At 41.5% G+C, this 17,218-nt stretch overlaps 1 protein-coding gene across 1 annotated transcript in view; it reads right to left on the bottom strand.

Annotated features, from left to right (window-relative positions):
• Nucleotides 1–17,218, bottom strand: part of SH3RF3 (SH3 domain containing ring finger 3) — a 364,818-nt gene that overhangs the window by 57,468 nt on the left and 290,132 nt on the right. The window contains exon 7 of the mRNA XM_047745167.1: nucleotides 16,327–16,574. Within this exon, the coding sequence (XP_047601123.1) occupies nucleotides 16,327–16,574 (248 nt within the window). The remainder of the gene's footprint in view (nucleotides 1–16,326; nucleotides 16,575–17,218) is intronic.

Genomic DNA, 17,218 nt, shown 5'->3' with positions numbered 1-17,218 from the left:
CGTCCTTATTTCCCACCACCAGAATTCATGGCATCTGTGGCTTTGCAACATGAAAAAAATACACGTCATGAAACAAAACGATATTCTCAGCCACCAAATATGCCTTGAATAGATAACCTACTCATAAATCCTCAGAGCATTTCCCTGGAACGTGAAGTAACTCGGCACAACAAACCAGAGCCCCTTCTCATGTAAGCCAGGCCTCTTCCCTCTGACAGTGCTGCGTGGGAAGAGCTGGTGAGATCTAATTATGTGATCCTGGGTTCTCTGGGACTCCGGGACTCTGGCTGCGGCCTGTTTCTAGGAGGTGAAATAAATAAAGGCTGTTTTACGGTTTTTGAAGTATTCAGGGTTTGGGGTGGGTTTGAATCCCCACTGAATGTGGCCCCAAGTTTCAAAAGACCAGGTTAAGCAACTATGCAGATCGATGAACCCACTGGGGTCACTCAATCAGCCCGAGGTAACCCATGACTTGGATAGTGCTCCTGGGGCCATTTGTCTGCCTCTCCCCAGCTGTCTGAACTCTCCTTCACCCCAGCCCCCCAGCCCTGGAATGAGAATTGGCAGCTGGGCCAGGCAAGAGCAATCACTTGGGCTCAAGAGCCTGCAGGGGCTGCTCCAGATTCTTCGGCTAAGTCCCACACCACTCCCCTCTACCTCTGGCTGGCTTCCACGTGCCTGCCACATCACCCTGCCAAACCCAATGCAAAAGAGGAGAGGGTGTTCCAGAAAGTTCTAAGCCTGTCTGCCAGGCAATCTCTTTGACATGCTCCCCTGTTTTCTCCCTTGCTCCTCCCCTCAGCCACTCCAGCCTCCTGGCTGTTCTCCCAACACAGGTTCTCTCTCACCTCAGAGGCTGTGGCACAGAACCCTCTTCCCCAGAGTCACACATCCCCTGGCCTGCTTCAGTCACCTCAGACACTGCCCTCCCAGAGAGCTCTGTTTTTGCCAACCCACTGAGCAGTGCAGAGTGCTGCTCTGCAATCCCAGCTCCTCTTGCCCTGCTTCAATTTCCCTCTCCTCCCACGGCACTATCTGCTCTTACCCATCTGTAGGATACCCTCTTCATCGTGTGTTCACTGTTCCCTGCCTGTCTGCCCCCACTACAAGCTGAGCTAGCTCCACGAGGGAGCTCCACTTGCTGTAGAGTTCACAGATCTATTCCGAACAGCTGGACTGCTGCCCAGCATGCAGCAGGTGCTTAATAAATTTCTTGAATGAATGAACAAGTCTTTGAGAAAAGAAAACTTCAATTAAAATATTTCTCCAGATTTTACAGAATGGAACCACTGGAGAAGATAAAAATCCTCCGTTAGAAAGAGGAGCAGGCTGGCTGATAGAAGAATGTGGGATTCCACTGATCCCCAGGAGGATTTATCCTCCGGATAACCCACCCTGTGCCACCCAAACTTAGACTGACCTGGACTGCTGTCACTCTGGTCATCCTACTGGTTAGCAATACCAAAGCAACCTGCCTCACAGAGGCAGGCAGTCTGAGAAAATGTTCTTACTCCGTAGTCTCTGTTCCCCTCTACCTCTCCTTTATGAACCTTTGGCGTGCTCCAGCAACTGTGGAGTGCCTAAATCCTATTGGACCTCACTCAGTTCATCACTACATCATCCCACATGTGCTTTATATAAAGAGTAGTTGAATGAATAATGATCTACTTTACCATCAACGTTGCTCTTTTCTCTCTTTTTTTAATTGTGTCATGTTAGTCACCATAAAATATATTAGTTTTTGATGCAGTGTTCCAAGATTGTTTACATACAACACCAAGCGCTCCATGCAATATGTGTCTCCTTAATGCCGACTACCAGGCTCATCCATCCCCCTCCCCCCTCCCCTCTAAAAACCTCAGTTTGTTTCTCAGGGTCCACAGTCTCTTATGGTTCATCTCCCACTCCAATTTCCCCCAATTTACTTTTCCTTTCCTTTTCCTAATGTCCTCCATATTATTCCTTATGCTCCACAAGTGAAACCATATGATAATTGACTTTCTCTGCTTGACTTATTTTACTCAGCATAATCTCCTCCAGTCCCATCCATGTTGATGCAAAAGTTGGGTGTTCATCCTTTCTGATGGAGGCATAATACTCCATAGTGTATATGGACCACATCTTCTTTATCCATTCATCTGTTGCCGGGCATCTTGGCTCTTTCCACAGTTTGGCTATTGTGGACATTGCTGCTATAAACACTGGAGTACATATGGCCCTTCTTTTCATTACATCGGTATCTCTGTGGTAAATACCCAGTAGTGCAATTGCAGGGTCATAGGGTAGCTCTATTTTTAATTTCTTGAGGAATCTCCACACTGTTTTCCAAAGTGTCTGCACCAACTTGCATTTCCACCAACAGTGTAAGAGGGTTCCCCTTTCTCCACAACCTCTCCAACATTTGTTGTTTCCTGTCTTGTTAATTTTGGTCATTCTCACTAGTGTAAGGTGGTATCTCAATGAGGATTTGTTTGTTTTTTTAAAGATTTTATTTATTCATTTGATAGACAGAGATCACAAGTAGGCAGAGGCAGGCAGAGAGAGAAGGGGAGAAGCAGGCTCTCCGCTGAGCAGAGAGCCCGATGCAGGGCTCGATCCCAGGACCCTGAGCTCATGATCTGAGGCGAAGGCAGAGGCTTAACCCACTGAACTACCCAGGTGCCCCTCTTAATGAGGTTTTGATTTGAATTTCCCTGATGGCTAATGATGATGAACATTTTTTCATGTGTCTGCTAGCCATTTGTATATCTTCTTTGGAGTAGTGTCTGTTCATGTCTTCTCCCCATTTTTTGAAATGATTCTCTGTTTTTTCGGTGTTGCGTTTGAGGTGTTCTTTATAGATCTTGGATATCAGCCCTTTGTCTATACTGTCATTTGCGAATATCTTCTCCCATTCTGTGGGTTGCCTTTTTGTTTTGTTGACTGTTTCCTTTGCTGTGCAGAAGCTTCTTATCTTGATGAAGTCCCCAAAGTTCATTTTTGCTTTTGTTTCCTTTGCCTTTGGAGACATGTCTTGAAAGAAGTTTCTGTGGCCAATGTTGAAGTTACTGCCTATGTTCTCCTCTAGGATTTTGATGGATTCCTGTCTCACATTGAGGTATTTCATCCATTTTGAGTTTATCTTTGTGTACAGTGTAAGAGAATGGTTCAGTTTCATTCTTCTACACATAGCTGTCCAATTTTCCCAGCACCATTTATTGAAGAGACTGTCTTTTCTCCACTGGATATTTTTCCTGCTTTGTCAAAGATTATTTGACCATAGAGTTGAGGGTCCATATCTGTGCTCTCTACTCTGTTCCATTGGTCTATGTGTCTGTTTTTGTGCCAGGACTATGCTGCCTTGGTGATCACAGTTTTGTAATAAAGCGTGAAATCAGGCAACATGATGCCCGCAGGTTTACATTGCCCTTTTCTTATTCTCAAGTTGATCACTTCCCATTTCATGGATGAAATGGAACATTCACAACTCCCCAAACTTCAGGCCAGGCTAGCCCCTCTCTTAACTCATCCACATCTAGACCCACCCTGCCCTCCAGTTTCAAAGACAAAGGGTCCCAAGAGGTCTACCCGTCACACTCATCTTGATCCTTTCTTCTGGCTCTTCCCCTTCTTGCCTGTATTAAGTATCTCTGATAACTTTCCTCCTGTTAATTTACTAACCAAGTTATAGCTCCCATTTGAAAAAAAAGTCCTTTTTTTTTGGTCAGTACCTCCTTTTTCGGTATTTCTTTATACCTAGTATTCTTGAAATAGTGTCTGCATTGGTTCTTCCTTACTTTTCATTCAGTTCTTTGCACGATCTGTATTTGCTCTCATGGCAGTTTTCATCTCTGCTCTGTGCTCTGGATACACTTCCTCTTCAGATTTCTAGTGTCACCAATTTCCATCTCCAACTGTGTTCAGGCTAGAGTTCATGGTACCTGTAGAGATTCTGTATTTAAATAAATCTATTTTTCCCTTTCCAAAATTTCAAGTTGGTTCTTTTTCATACCCATCAGTTTCTGATTCATAGCTATCCATCCAATTTTTCCCCTTTATAACACCCTGTTTTTTTCTTTCTTTCTTGGGGAAAGCGGGGGTAGTAGATGTTATTCTTTCTTTTCCCTTTTAGAGGATCTTTTATTTTTATTTTATTGTATTTTTTTATATTTTATTTTTATTTTTTAACTAGGCCCCACGCCCAATGTGGGACTTGAACTCATGACCCCAGGATTAAGAATCAGATGCTCTCTGACTGAGCTAGCCAGGCACCCCTAGAGGATCTTAAATATACTGATAGCAAAGTCTTTTTCAGATTGCTCTCTTATTTCTCTCCCATTTCCTCAGTTTATTGGCTATCTTTTTTGCCTTAGTGTTTCCTTCGTGCTTCGAGATTTCCATGTGCAAGTTCCTTTTGAGCACAACTATCTTATTGTCATTGTAGCCTTGTTACTGCTTCTTCTTTTTTTTTTAAGATTTTATTTATTTATTTGACAGAGAGAGAGAGATCACAAGTAGGCAGAGAGGCAGGCAGAGAGATAGGGGGAAGCAGGCCCCCCACTGAGCAGAGAGCCCAATGCAGGGCTCAATCCCAGGACCCTGAGATCATGACCCAAGACGAAGGCAGAGTCTCAACCCACCGAGTCACCCAAGTACCCCTTGGTCACTGCTTCTGCATGGTCCTCTGCGACCTCCTCTCAGAACCAGGTGTAACTGGATGGTTTGGGCTCTGGTCCTCAGGCCATAGCTGAACTCAGCTCCCTGTCAAGGTGGCCTTCTCTCTCCTCTCCTATTCCCCAGGCAGCAGCTCAGTACCAACCATTCCCCAAGAATGGAAGAGACCACAGCTGTTTAAACCACTGCATGTGGCTCTGGTCCCCTGATACTCACCAGACTTCCTGTCCATTTTCTCTTGCAGGAGCTGAAAGTCAGCTAATACTGCCTGCTTTTCATCCCAGTAAGCCATCCTACTTGCTATCATGTGTTCCATTTTGTTTCTATCCATAGAGTTGACTTTTCAAAAATTTAAAAACAAAGAAATCTGTGTTTAAAACAGAGATAATAGGGGATTTCCACATGAACTCACTATCCCATAGTATTCAGGAATCCTTCACTCTGTCTTCAGTCACTTCTCAGAAATATGGTTTCTCTCTTTCATTCCATCAAATATTCTCTGAACAGGATCAACTATGATTCCACCTGTCAGCAAACTTAATGGACACTTTTCTGTTTTCAGAAAAAAGTATCCACAGATCTAGTTGCTCATCTTTACACCAATATCACATGGACTTGATTACTGTTAACCTTATGTCTTTTTTTTTAAAGATTTTATTTATTTATTTGAGAGAGAGAATAAATATAAATTTTATTTATTTAGAATGAGAGAGAGAGAGAGTGAGCATGAGAGAGAGGTCAGAGGGAGAAGCAGACTTCCCACCAAGTAGGGAGCCCGATGTGGGACTCCATCCAGGGATTCTGGGATCATGACCTGAGCTGAAGGCTGTTGCATAACCAACTGAGCCACCACCGAGGTGTCCCAGTAACGTTAAATCTTGAAATCAGTGTTAGCCTTATAACTTTGTTGTTTTTTTCATGTTTGTTTCAGCTATTTTAGGTTCTTTACATGTCTAAATGAATTTGAGAAATAGATTTCTAATCTCTACAAAAAAGTTGAGTGGGATCATGGTTGGTATTCCATTTTTGGAGAAGAGAGAATAGAGAATAGAGCCCTTAACAATATTAAGTCTTCTTACTTATGAATAAAATATACTGCTCTACTTATTTCAGTCTTATTCAATTTCTCTTAGCAATATTTGGTAATTTTCAGTGGACAGGTCTTCCTCTTCTTTTATCAGATATATTCCTAATTTACATTTGTTCTTACTAAAATTACTATCATTTTTTAAAACATCAATTTCTAATTATTCACTGCTAGTATGTAAAAGTACAATTGATTTTGTATATTAATCTTGGATCCTGCAACCTTGCTGCACTCATTTATTAACTATAAAGAAAGCTCTTTGGGTTAGTGTGGATTCTCCAGGGCTTTCTATATTCAAGATCATATTATATGCAAATAGACACCATAATTTTACTCCCTTCTTTCCAATCTGCATGCTTTTTATATCTTTTTCTTGACTAACTGCTCTGGCTAGAATTTACAGTACAATACCTAATAGAAGTGGCAAGAGTGGATATCCCTGTTTAATCCTGATCTCAGGGGGAAAGCGTTCAGTCTCTCACTATTAAGTCTGAGGTTAGCTGTGGTTTTCATAGATGCCCGTTATCAGGTCAAGCAGCTTACTTCTATTTTATCATTTTCTTACAGTTTTTAATCAGGAACATGTGCTGGATTTTGTAAAAAAAAATTTTTTCCACATCTATTGAATTGATCATATTATTTTTATTCTTTAGTTTGTTAATACAATAAATTATATTGACTGTTAAATGCAAGTCAAACCTTGAATTCCTAAGAGAAACTCTACTTGGTCATGATGTATTATCCTTTTAATTTATTACTATAATTGACTGCTAAAATTTTATTTAGAGTTTTTACATCTGTGTTTACAGTTGGTAGTTGTAGTTTGTAGTTGATAGTTGATAGTTGTAGTTGTAGCTGTAGTTTTATTTTCTTTCAGTGCCTTTGTCTGGTTTGGGTATGAGGGTAGAGTTAACCTTATAGAAAGAGTTAGGAAATATTCTCCCTTCTTTTCAATTTTCTGGAAGTGTTTCAATGGAATTGTTGTATTTTTTCCCTTGGCCATTAGGTATAATTTAACAATGAAGCCACTAGGCTTGGAGATTTCTTTGTGTAAAGTTTTTAACTAATTCAATTTCTACTTCAATTTTAATAGACATAGGCCTATTCAGGTTATTTATTGTTTCTTAAGTGTATTAATTTCTGTTTTTTAAGAAATTTATGTTTTGTCTAATACATTGAGTTTATTGGCATAATTTTTTATAATACCTTATATTCTGTAAAATCTGAAGTAAAATAATAATCCCTTATTATTCTGTAAAAATCTATTATTCCTGGTATTGATAATTTGTATGGTTTCTCTATTCTTTATTTCTCTGTCTTGATACTTACCAATTTTATTACGGATCTTCTCAACGAAACAAGTTCAGTTTCATTGATTTTCTCTATTGTTTTTCTGTTTTCTATTTCATTTATTTCTGCACTTTTTTCTGATTCTTTTAGCTTCCTTTGCTCTTTTTTTCTAGTTTCTTAAAGTAAAACTGAGGTGACCGATTTGAGCTCTATTTTTCCCTACCATCTGTGTTCAGTGCTATAAATTTTCCCATAAGTACTGCTTTAGTGACATCCCACAAATTTTGATACGCTGTATTTTCATTTTCATTCAGTTCAAAATACTTTTTAAAATCACTTTTGATTTCTTCTTTCATCCATGGTTTAAGTGTGTGTGCTATTTAGTTTCAAATATTTAGGAATATCTCTATGTTATTAATGTCTAATTCATCTGTATTGTAGTCAGGGAATATAATTTGTGAGACTTAAATACCTTTAAATTTATCGAGATTTAAATATTATGGCCCAATATGTGGTCTATGTTGGTAAATGTTCTGTGTTCATTTGAAAAGAATGTGTATTTTGCTGTTGGTGTAGCACTCCATAAATGTTAATTAAGTCAAATCAGTTATAGCTTGCTAAAATGTTCTATATTCTTACCAATATTCTCTGTACTTGTTCTGCCAGTCATTCAGAGAAGTACTGAAATTTCTGACTCTAATTGTGGATTAGTCTATTTATTTCTCCTTGCAGCTCTACCAGTAACTGCTTATATATTTTGAAGTTTTGTTATTTGGGCATAAATATTTAGTCCTCTTGACACACTGACCCCTTAATCATTATGAAATTGCCATTCATATAGTAATAATATTCTTTGTTCTAAATTCTACTCTGATATTGATATAACCATTTCAGATTTCTTTTTAGTAGTATTAGCACGGTACATTTGATCCTCATTATCCATAGATTCTATCTGTGCAAATTCACCTACTAGCTACGATTGATTTTTAACCCCCAAATCAATACCTGTGGTGCTTCTGTGGTCATTCACGGACATGCTCCTACTAGCAAAAAACTGGAGTCGCTGACACATTTTCCCAGCTGAGGTACAATAAAATGATGTTCTTCCTTCTTGTTTAAGTTCATGCAGAGAAGCCCAGGGACAGAGATGGGAGGAGGAAGGGCAGGGCAGTGCAAGATGCTCCAGCTCTGGGACTGACTGGACAGGCTTGAACCCTGCTTCTCACATGTTAATGGGGTGGCCTTGGGCAGTCCCTTCTGAACCTTATTTTCTCTTTTGTAAAAGAAATAGAATCTACCAGAATGACTTATTTTTAGTATATAAGATTATAATCTCTGTGAGATATACATGTATGTATTTCACTTAGGAGCAATAGTTTAGTGTTCACTAATATAGTGTCCATGAAAACTTTATACAGCATAGCTACCATGAATAATGAGAATCAACCGTATATCTTGATCCTTTACTATTTTTACTTACTTTTTTTGTATTTGAAGTATTAAAATGTGTTTCCTGTTCACAGCATAAGGTTAGGATTTTTTGTCTTTTTTAAAAATAATACTTGACAATCTCTGCATTCTCTTTAAAGTTGTTTAGACCATTTATATTTATTTTTATGACCAGGACTAAACCTACACTTTATTACATGTTTACCATTTTACTCATGCATTCTTCATTTCCTTTCCTCTCTTTTTATGTCTTCTTTTGGATTAATTACAAGTTTTTGTGATTCCATTTTACCTCCTCTGTTAGCTTATTGCTGTAATTCTGTTTTGATATTTAGTGCTTGCTTACATCTTTAATTTATCATAGTCTACCTACAAGTGACTCCATAACTCTTCACACATAGTATAAGAGCATACTTATAATAGTATAATAGTTTATAATAGTATAGTATAATAGTATATTTCTCCACTTCCAATGTCCAAATGCACCCCAAGTGGTACATTTGCCATTATACATTTTAATTTTAATTTTACTTCTTTATTGAAGTTCACTTTATTTAACATATACCATATTATTAGTTACTGGGGTAGAATTTAGTGATTCATCAGTTGCCTGTAACACCTAGTACTCATTTCATCAACTTCCCTCCTTACTGCCCATCTCCCAGTTACCCCTTCTCCCCACCCATCTTCTCTCTAGCAACCCTCAGTTTGTGTCCTAGATTAGCATCTCTTCTGGCTTGCCTTCCTCTCAATTTTCATCTTATTTTATTTTTCCTCCCCTTCCCTTATGTTCATCTGTTTTATTTCTTAAATTCCACATATGCATGAAATCATATTGTATTTGTCATTCTCTGACTTACTTATTTTGCTTAGCATAATAACCTCTAGTTCCATCCATGTCATTGCAAATGGCAGGATTTCATTCTTTTTGATGACTGAGGAATATTCCATTGTATGTATATGTATGTGCATGTATACATACATGCATGCATATGTACATATATATGTGTGTATGTATACACACACACACTGCATCTTTATCCATTCTATTTAAATCCATCTGTTGATGGCATTTAGGCTCTTTCCATATTTTGGCTGTTGTGGACATTGCTGCTATAAACATTCGGGTACATATATTTTAAATGAGAAACTACATTGTTTTTATTTTTGTTTCATTTGCTATAGTTTAAAGATATTTAAATAGTCAGAAAAAGTTATATATTTATATATGCAGTTATCATTTCTTGCGTCCTTCACTCCCTTTTATAGATCCACATTTCCATCTGATACTCTTTTCCTTCTTCCTAAAGAAATTTGTTTAATATTTTTCATAGTGTGGTCTGTTGGTAATGAAATCTTTTAGCTTTACTATAGGAATGATTATTTTGCTTTCATTTCGAAAGAAACTTTTGCTGGGTATAGAATGCTAACTTGACAGATTTCTTTCTTTCTTTCTACTACTCCACTATTTTCTCACTTAAGAGTTTCTGACAAGAAATACACTGTCATCCTTATTTTTTCCTACTTTATGTATCATTTTCCCCTTGTTGTTTTTTAAATATTTTATTACAGATTTTGAACAATTTGATTGTAATTTGCCTTGGTATAGTTTTCCCCATGTTTTTCATGCTTGGGGCCCACCAGCTGTCTTCGATCTGTGAGTTTGTAGTTTTCATCAAATTTAGCACAATCTGATCTATTATTTCTCAAATAATTTTTCTGTTTCACCTTTCACTCCTCTACTTTGGAGACTCTAATTACACATATATTGGGCCATGTGACATTGTCACTGATCACTGATGCTCATTTTAAAAAGTTCTCTTTTATATTTGTGTTTCATTTTTCATAGCTCCTATTGCTACATCTTCAAGTTCACTAATATTTTCTTTAGCAATGTCTAATCTGCCATTTTTTTCTATCTGCTGTATTCTTGATCTCACACACTGTAGTTTCTATTTCTAGCATTTGACTTGGGTCTTTAAAACATCTTCCATATTTCTACTTAATTTTCTGAGTATTTTATAATATATGAGCACATAATAATAAATGCAATTATAATATCTGTTTTTACCTTTATCTGCTAATTCTACAACTGGATTAGTTCTGACCGACTGGTTGACCTCATCATTATGGGTCATATTTTCCTTTGTGTGCCTAGGAATTTTTTATTGCTATCAGACATTGTTATTTTTATGTTGTTGAGAACTGGATATTTTTGCAGCCCCATCAACTCTTCCTTTTTTGCAGTCCTAAAGACTCTTAAACTCAGTTCTCCATCACAGTTAAATGAGTTGGAAACAGTTCAATCTTTTTGAGTCTTCTTTTAAGACTAGTTGGGTAGGGGGGCACCTGGGTGGGTCAGTGGGTTAAAGTCTCTGCCTTCGGCTTGGGTCATGATCTCAGAGTCCTGGGATAGAGCCCCACACTAGGCTTTCTGCTCAGCAGGGAGCCTGCTTCCCTTCTTCTCTCTCCTTCTGTCTGCCTTTCTGCCTACTTATGATCTCTATCTGTCAAATAAATAAATAAAATCTTAAAAAAAAAAAGACTAGTTGGGTAGAACTAGGGCAGTGGTTTATCTAGGGACTGAGACAGAGCCCTTCTGCATAGACTACTCAATGTCCTGTGAACAGTTTTTTTCATCTGGGTGGTGGAACAGGTACTATTTCCAGCACTTTGTGAATGGTGAGCCCTGACAGCACTGATCCTTTCTCTCATAGTTTCCCTGGCTTAGCACAGTTTCCTCATAGATATATGCTGATTACGTCTTGGTCTACTACTCAAGAGGAGACCCTGCATCCTCTGGGGTTTTCTTTCTGTGCAGCCTTCTCCTCTCAAGGCTCTGTCCTTCAAACTCCAGCCACTTCGGTCATCCAGACTCTCATACCACATCCTCACATCAGGAAGCTCACTGTGCTCCACTTTGTTACTCCTCCCTGTGCCAAAGTCTGGAACCTCTCTCCAGCCAGTAAGCTGGGGCTCAACTCCTCGTTTGCTATTCTCATGGATCACTTTCCTTGGTTTTCCAGTGTTTGGCATCTTGCAAATTTTTGTTCTTTTAAACTGTTTCTGGCAGGTTGATAAATCCTGCCCTCATTATTTTGGTCATAAGTAGAAGCCCAGCTTTATCCTTTAGACATAAAAATCCAACTATATCTATTATTTAACCCCTCTGATGTGTCCTTAGGATATAAACCAAAATTGCACAACATAGTCTAAAGGAACCTCCATGATCTTCCCCTGTTTACCTTTCAGCTTTGCCAGTGGCATTCATCCTCTCCTTTCTTCATCCTTCCACCCTGACTTCATCTTAGTTTTCAAGTGCCCTAGTCCTCTGCCAGCTTTGGAGTTTTCCCCATGCTTCCACCCTCAGGGGCTGCCCTGCTGCATGCCAGCTTTAAGACCGAAAATTAAATTTTGCCTCTGCAGAGAAATTGTCACCAACACCCTGGTCTTCTCCTTCCATGCCTTTTGTTTCAGTCGCAGCAAAATAAATAAAGTTACCCAAAATAGAAACTCCGGTATCTCTCCTTGTCACGTCCTTGTCCTTGCTAGTCCCTCTGCTAGAACTCTCTTTGTGCTTTGTCTGCTCAGATAGTTCCTATTTGTACTTTAAGAATCAAGGCAAGATCAACACCTCTTGAAAATTTTTCACTCTCTCATTTTCCTCCCCAATCTGAGTTACATATCTCTCCTCTATGCTTTCTTATTACCCTCTCGATACCTCTGCTACAGTGCTTTTCAAACTCTATTGCAAGAATTTGTTTTCTTGTCGTTCTCTATAACTGGATGTAGAATTGGGGTTTATGTGGTTCTTCTATGCATTTCCAGAGCCTAGCAGAGTATCTACCTTTTTTTCAGTGATTTGCTCGCTCACTCGCTCTTTTTTCTTTTTTCTTTTTGCTGTTGAATAAATGGCTGTACAAGTCTCTTGGCCCTGCTAAATACCGAGATGAGGATGTGTGGACACTGGCACTTCACAGGGAGAGCTCTGCCCTTGGAAAAGGGAGTTACATTAATCAAGCAGAACAAATCATATTGGATGCTATGGCCAATGCAATTAAGCCTTTGTCAAACTGCCTGACTTTGGCTCAAGATGAGAACATTGATGAAACGCCTCTCAACTGCCTGGGTTGGGGTCTGCTGAAATGGGCAATTACTGCAGTGAACAATCCATTACTTGTACTGTCAACAGTATGTTTTTTTTTCCCCCTCTCTAAATGCAGAATGAAGTGGAAAATGCTATGGGAACTCAATGGCATTTAATTTACTGATATGATGTGGTAGGAGCCATTCTTTAACTTGACTGTGACAGCAAGAGTGTGGGGATAAGCATGAGGTTGGAATGCATTGGGAAAGCTGTTTTAAACATCCTGTGCCTCACTCTTCCCATATGTAAAATTAGACTGATGGAAGAGAATGCTTGTCACACCATGGTGGTTACTATGGTGATCAATGACTGAGATGAAACGTTGTACTGCCCCTGGCCATGCCAATTTCTTTCAATTCTGCTTGTTATTCCATAGAGGGAGAAATGACTGGCAGGTCTCATTTTCTTCTTTGAACTGGGAAAGTTGCTAGCAAGGCATGGCTTAGAAAGGCCATCATACTGGCATTTTGTGCAGATAACCCAGGGCTACTGTGCTGGAATATTCACTCCCAGTGAAGACCTGGGTTGCCCAACCTCTCCAAATTGTGGTGCACATATCATGTGTGTGGCACACTGGGGTGAATCAAAGAGTTGGGACCTGACCTGGGACTTTATCTGCCCCAGGTCCTGCCTGGTTGCTCCAAGGGTCAACGAGGCAATGAGGTCAGGATCTTGGGTACTTCTGACCCAGTCATGGAAAACCAGTCAGGAAGCCCTGCTGTGGGCTCACTTAATCACTTGGCCACTACAGTGGCTGTATATCTAGCTAGAGGCTACCAATAAATACCATCAGATGAACTTCAGCCATGCTACAAGCATGGCTCATTAGGGAGGTCATTGTTGGGGGCAAGATGGCTGGCACCAGATAATATTGTTGCAGAACTCTTGTACTATAAAGACAGCTAGTTCTTCTCTGTGGGCCAGAGTTGCGAAAACAGAACTCATTCTTGGCTAACGCAAGCAAAAGAGACATATATGAAAGACTGTTAGGCACTTACAGAGTCTCTGGGATGGCACAGTCATTCTTGGAGACTCTATCAGTGCCAAGCCCACCCATGAGGCCTCCCTGGTGCATATCCCATTGCCACAGGAAATGGACACTATCCAGAATGAGTCTGGACATACTGATGACCGGGCACTGGACACCAGAAGTCCACCCTGCACCCACAGATGACTGGTTATTAGACACCAGAAGTTTACCCTGAATGCACTGATGACTAAGCCCCACACACCAGAAGTTTATCTACACCCACTGATGACCGGCACTTGACACCACCAGATGTCCACCCTGCTGCCCCCTGAAAAGCTAGTTGTTTCACCACTACCTTCTCTCCCAAAAAGGATCTACAATGGCCCCTCATGTCTGTATTCTGAATGGAAGTCACATCACATGCAGGTATGCCTACTCCCAGCATCTAGACCGCATGTCTATTCCCAACATCTGGGTCACGTGTCTGCACTTACTACAAGGTGAGCTGGACCAGCAGGATCAACCTTCTATCATGGCGAGGCAGGATTCACACAAGGGATACCAGCCCCACGTAAGGACGGGGATCCAAATCAGCGTGGGGGCCACAGCATGACTAGCCCATTGCACTCTGCAAAGTCACATCATTGTCTTCCACCATAAACTAGTCCCTGCTGGTATCTTCCAGGCCAGGGATGCCATTGTCGTTCTCTCAGTCATTGGTACAGAAACCTGGCAAGTGGACTTGGTTCCTTCATTTCCCTGAGCATCAGCCCATTTCCAAGTCATAACCATTCTGCCTCCTAAATATCCCATCATTTGTTCAATTCGGAAGCCCCATTCCTTGGGTCTGGGCCCCTCTGACCTGTCACACGGGGACAGCAACACCACTCTAATGGCTCCCAGTTTTGGGCTGTCCCACACCAATTCTTCCTCCCTACCATGCATGGTGATATTTGATAAAGTGTTGTCCCTCTTGTGTAAAATCCCTCAGTGAGTTCCCATGGCTTTCATGAGAGAATTCAACCCCCTAGATTCTTCAGTAATAATTTATTTTTACTTTTTGGACTTTTGTGCACTGAGCACTGCGGTGATATTCTTCTTCTCTAACAGAAGAATAGAAATAGCTACATGAACTGAATACACACTAGATATGCCACGTGAGACAGTCCTCACACAATGCCCCAGAGGTAAGTGCCATTTTACAGAGGGAGAAACTGAGGCAAGCAAAACCAATGGCAGCCCAGCCTCCAAACACAGGTCTCAAGCTCATGCTTTCAGCCAGACCTGTGTTCACTCTGTGTTCACTCTGTCTTCACTGAACTGCTGCGAGCATAAGACATGCTTTCTGTCACTTGTTTGACTATTCCTTTCCTTCTTCCTGCTTCAAATGGTGCCCTTCCTTGTTCCCCGACCCGAGTGTTACTTTGCTGTTTAGTCTGGGATCAACCTCCTCTGAGGAGGCTCTCCCAATCTCCCCCATCACCAATGTCCCACCCTGGACTCTCCTCCACCAGCACTCAAAGCCTCCCTGCCTGGCAGCATTGCCTCTCTGCCAGTGTGTGGGAGCTGAGAGCAGGAACAGAGTCCTGTTTTGTCAGTGAGCATGCTGATGGAAGCGGTCCTCTAAAACACTCAGGATGTTCATGTCACATTCTGGGACACCTGAATGGTCTCAGAAGTCCTTGCTGCCACATGCAAGCCCGAACCAGCGGCAGCATGGCCAACTTCCCCAGAATAGGTGGGCGGGCGGACATCATTCTCCCACCCTCTAGTCCCATCAGCCATGACTTGGGAGAAAATATGGCCCCTGCTGTGCTAAGTATTATCTTGACTTTTCACACTTGAGAAGGCGCCTTCTGGAGCACTTCTAATGGGCCATCTCCTGGCCAGCTAGTTTCTAAAAAAAATCGTGTATTTTATTGCTCCAGAGAGTCAACACTTTTTGTCCTTTAAGCCTTACTCTGAGGAGAAGAGAGATGATTTCTGAGAGAGTAAGCTTGGGGTTGGAGCTGGAATTCTGTCATTTAAATGAAATTCAGAGTCACAGCTTACTGTCCTGGGTTCCTGTGCTGCACAGTGACATTGTTGCTGGCTCCACAGTCTGGGAAGGCAACTGGTGTGGGTTCTGAGGGTTGCCATGAGCCACACTTCAGCAGTTCCTAATAGCTCAGGGCTAAGCTTCCAAGCCAGACGTGCTGACCTTCTTTATGCCTGTAAGATCTGCCCCATAATTTGTCTACATCTCACACTGTCCTCAGATCAACTGGATTTCCCCTAAACTACATCAGCCTGGCTTTTGATAAAGCTGGCCTAAACGTGAAGGGTCAATGACCATCACTGCTTCCAGCCTCAAAGCCTTCCCGAGAAGGAGCAGGCTGGCTCCGTCTGGTGAGCAGCTGCCTAGCTGGGGAGCCCCTCAGTGCCCGACACGTGGAGGGCCTGTGCAATAGGCCCAGATACTGGTGTCAGTGGGTTAATCCTAGGGGTCCATGCAGTCCTCTTGCTACAGTGAAGTGTATCAATATTTGAGAATTCTCTAATCCATTTCAGTTGCCAGGACAGGGTAACATAAGTTAATGTATTTCCTGGAGATTAGCAAAAGCTTATGATCATGATAGGCAAATATAACTTGCCCCATCATGGACTGCTTGAAACCTGGGTCAACAAGTTTCTCATGAGAACCCCTTGTTAAATTTTCCTACAGAGTGAGACCTCAGGGGCTGCACATACCTGTGGGGATGGTGCCCCGGGCTTGGCTGGTGGCCGGCTGGGCTGTGTGCCGCAGGCAAGTGGCCATCGGGGGAGAGGCTGTCTGGTGCTGGGCCTGGGGTGTGGTGAGGGGAAGGGCCGGCCTTGTGGCAGTGGCTGGGCTACTCAGACTTCCACCACCTGGGTGGATGGTTGTGGCCATCCCTTTGGCCAGCGGAGAACCTCCAACGACATTATTCCGGGGTGGCCCAGCCCCTCCTACAGGAGCCCTGAGGAAATAAAACATAATCATTCAGGTAAGGTCACAGAGGAAACCATACAATACAATCCATTAATAAAGGTCCACGCTTACCTCCTGGCTTTGAGAGATGGCCACACAGCCCAGGGCACAAATACTAAAACAATGCCAAGACAATCCTGTAGGTAAAGGATGCCCAGAGCTCAAGCCTGGCAGCGGGGCAACCTTTATGAAACCTTCATGGGGGCAAATTTTCAATGTAAATAGGTAAGAAACAGCAAAAGAACCCAAAGAACAAATACCAATCAAATATTTTGTACCAGAGCTACTGCCCTGATTCATTCTAATAAATAGCTGTGTCTGTCCCCACACACATCCAGAAAGAGTGGCCACATCCCACAAGGCTTGGACGTATCTGGCACGTGGTGGGAAGCAGTGACAAGCACCCATTCCCCTCCAGACACGGCCACCTTCTCATTTCCGCCAGCCTCTGGGAAAGGGCGCAGACCACGTCCTGCTGACAGATGTCAGGGAACGTGTAGTTTCATACCAGAAATAGATGCCCTTTCACCCCAAGTTTCCAGATGAATCCAGTTTCCAGCATTTAAGAAATGGAAGAGGAACACAACTCTGAAAATGGGTTGTAGCCCTTTGACCTCCATGTACTTGCTCCAA

This window comes from Lutra lutra, chromosome 9, assembly GCF_902655055.1.
Source record: "Lutra lutra chromosome 9, mLutLut1.2, whole genome shotgun sequence".
In the NCBI taxonomy this organism is placed as follows: domain Eukaryota; kingdom Metazoa; phylum Chordata; class Mammalia; order Carnivora; family Mustelidae; genus Lutra; species Lutra lutra.
This window is presented reverse-complemented; position numbering and strand designations above follow the sequence as displayed.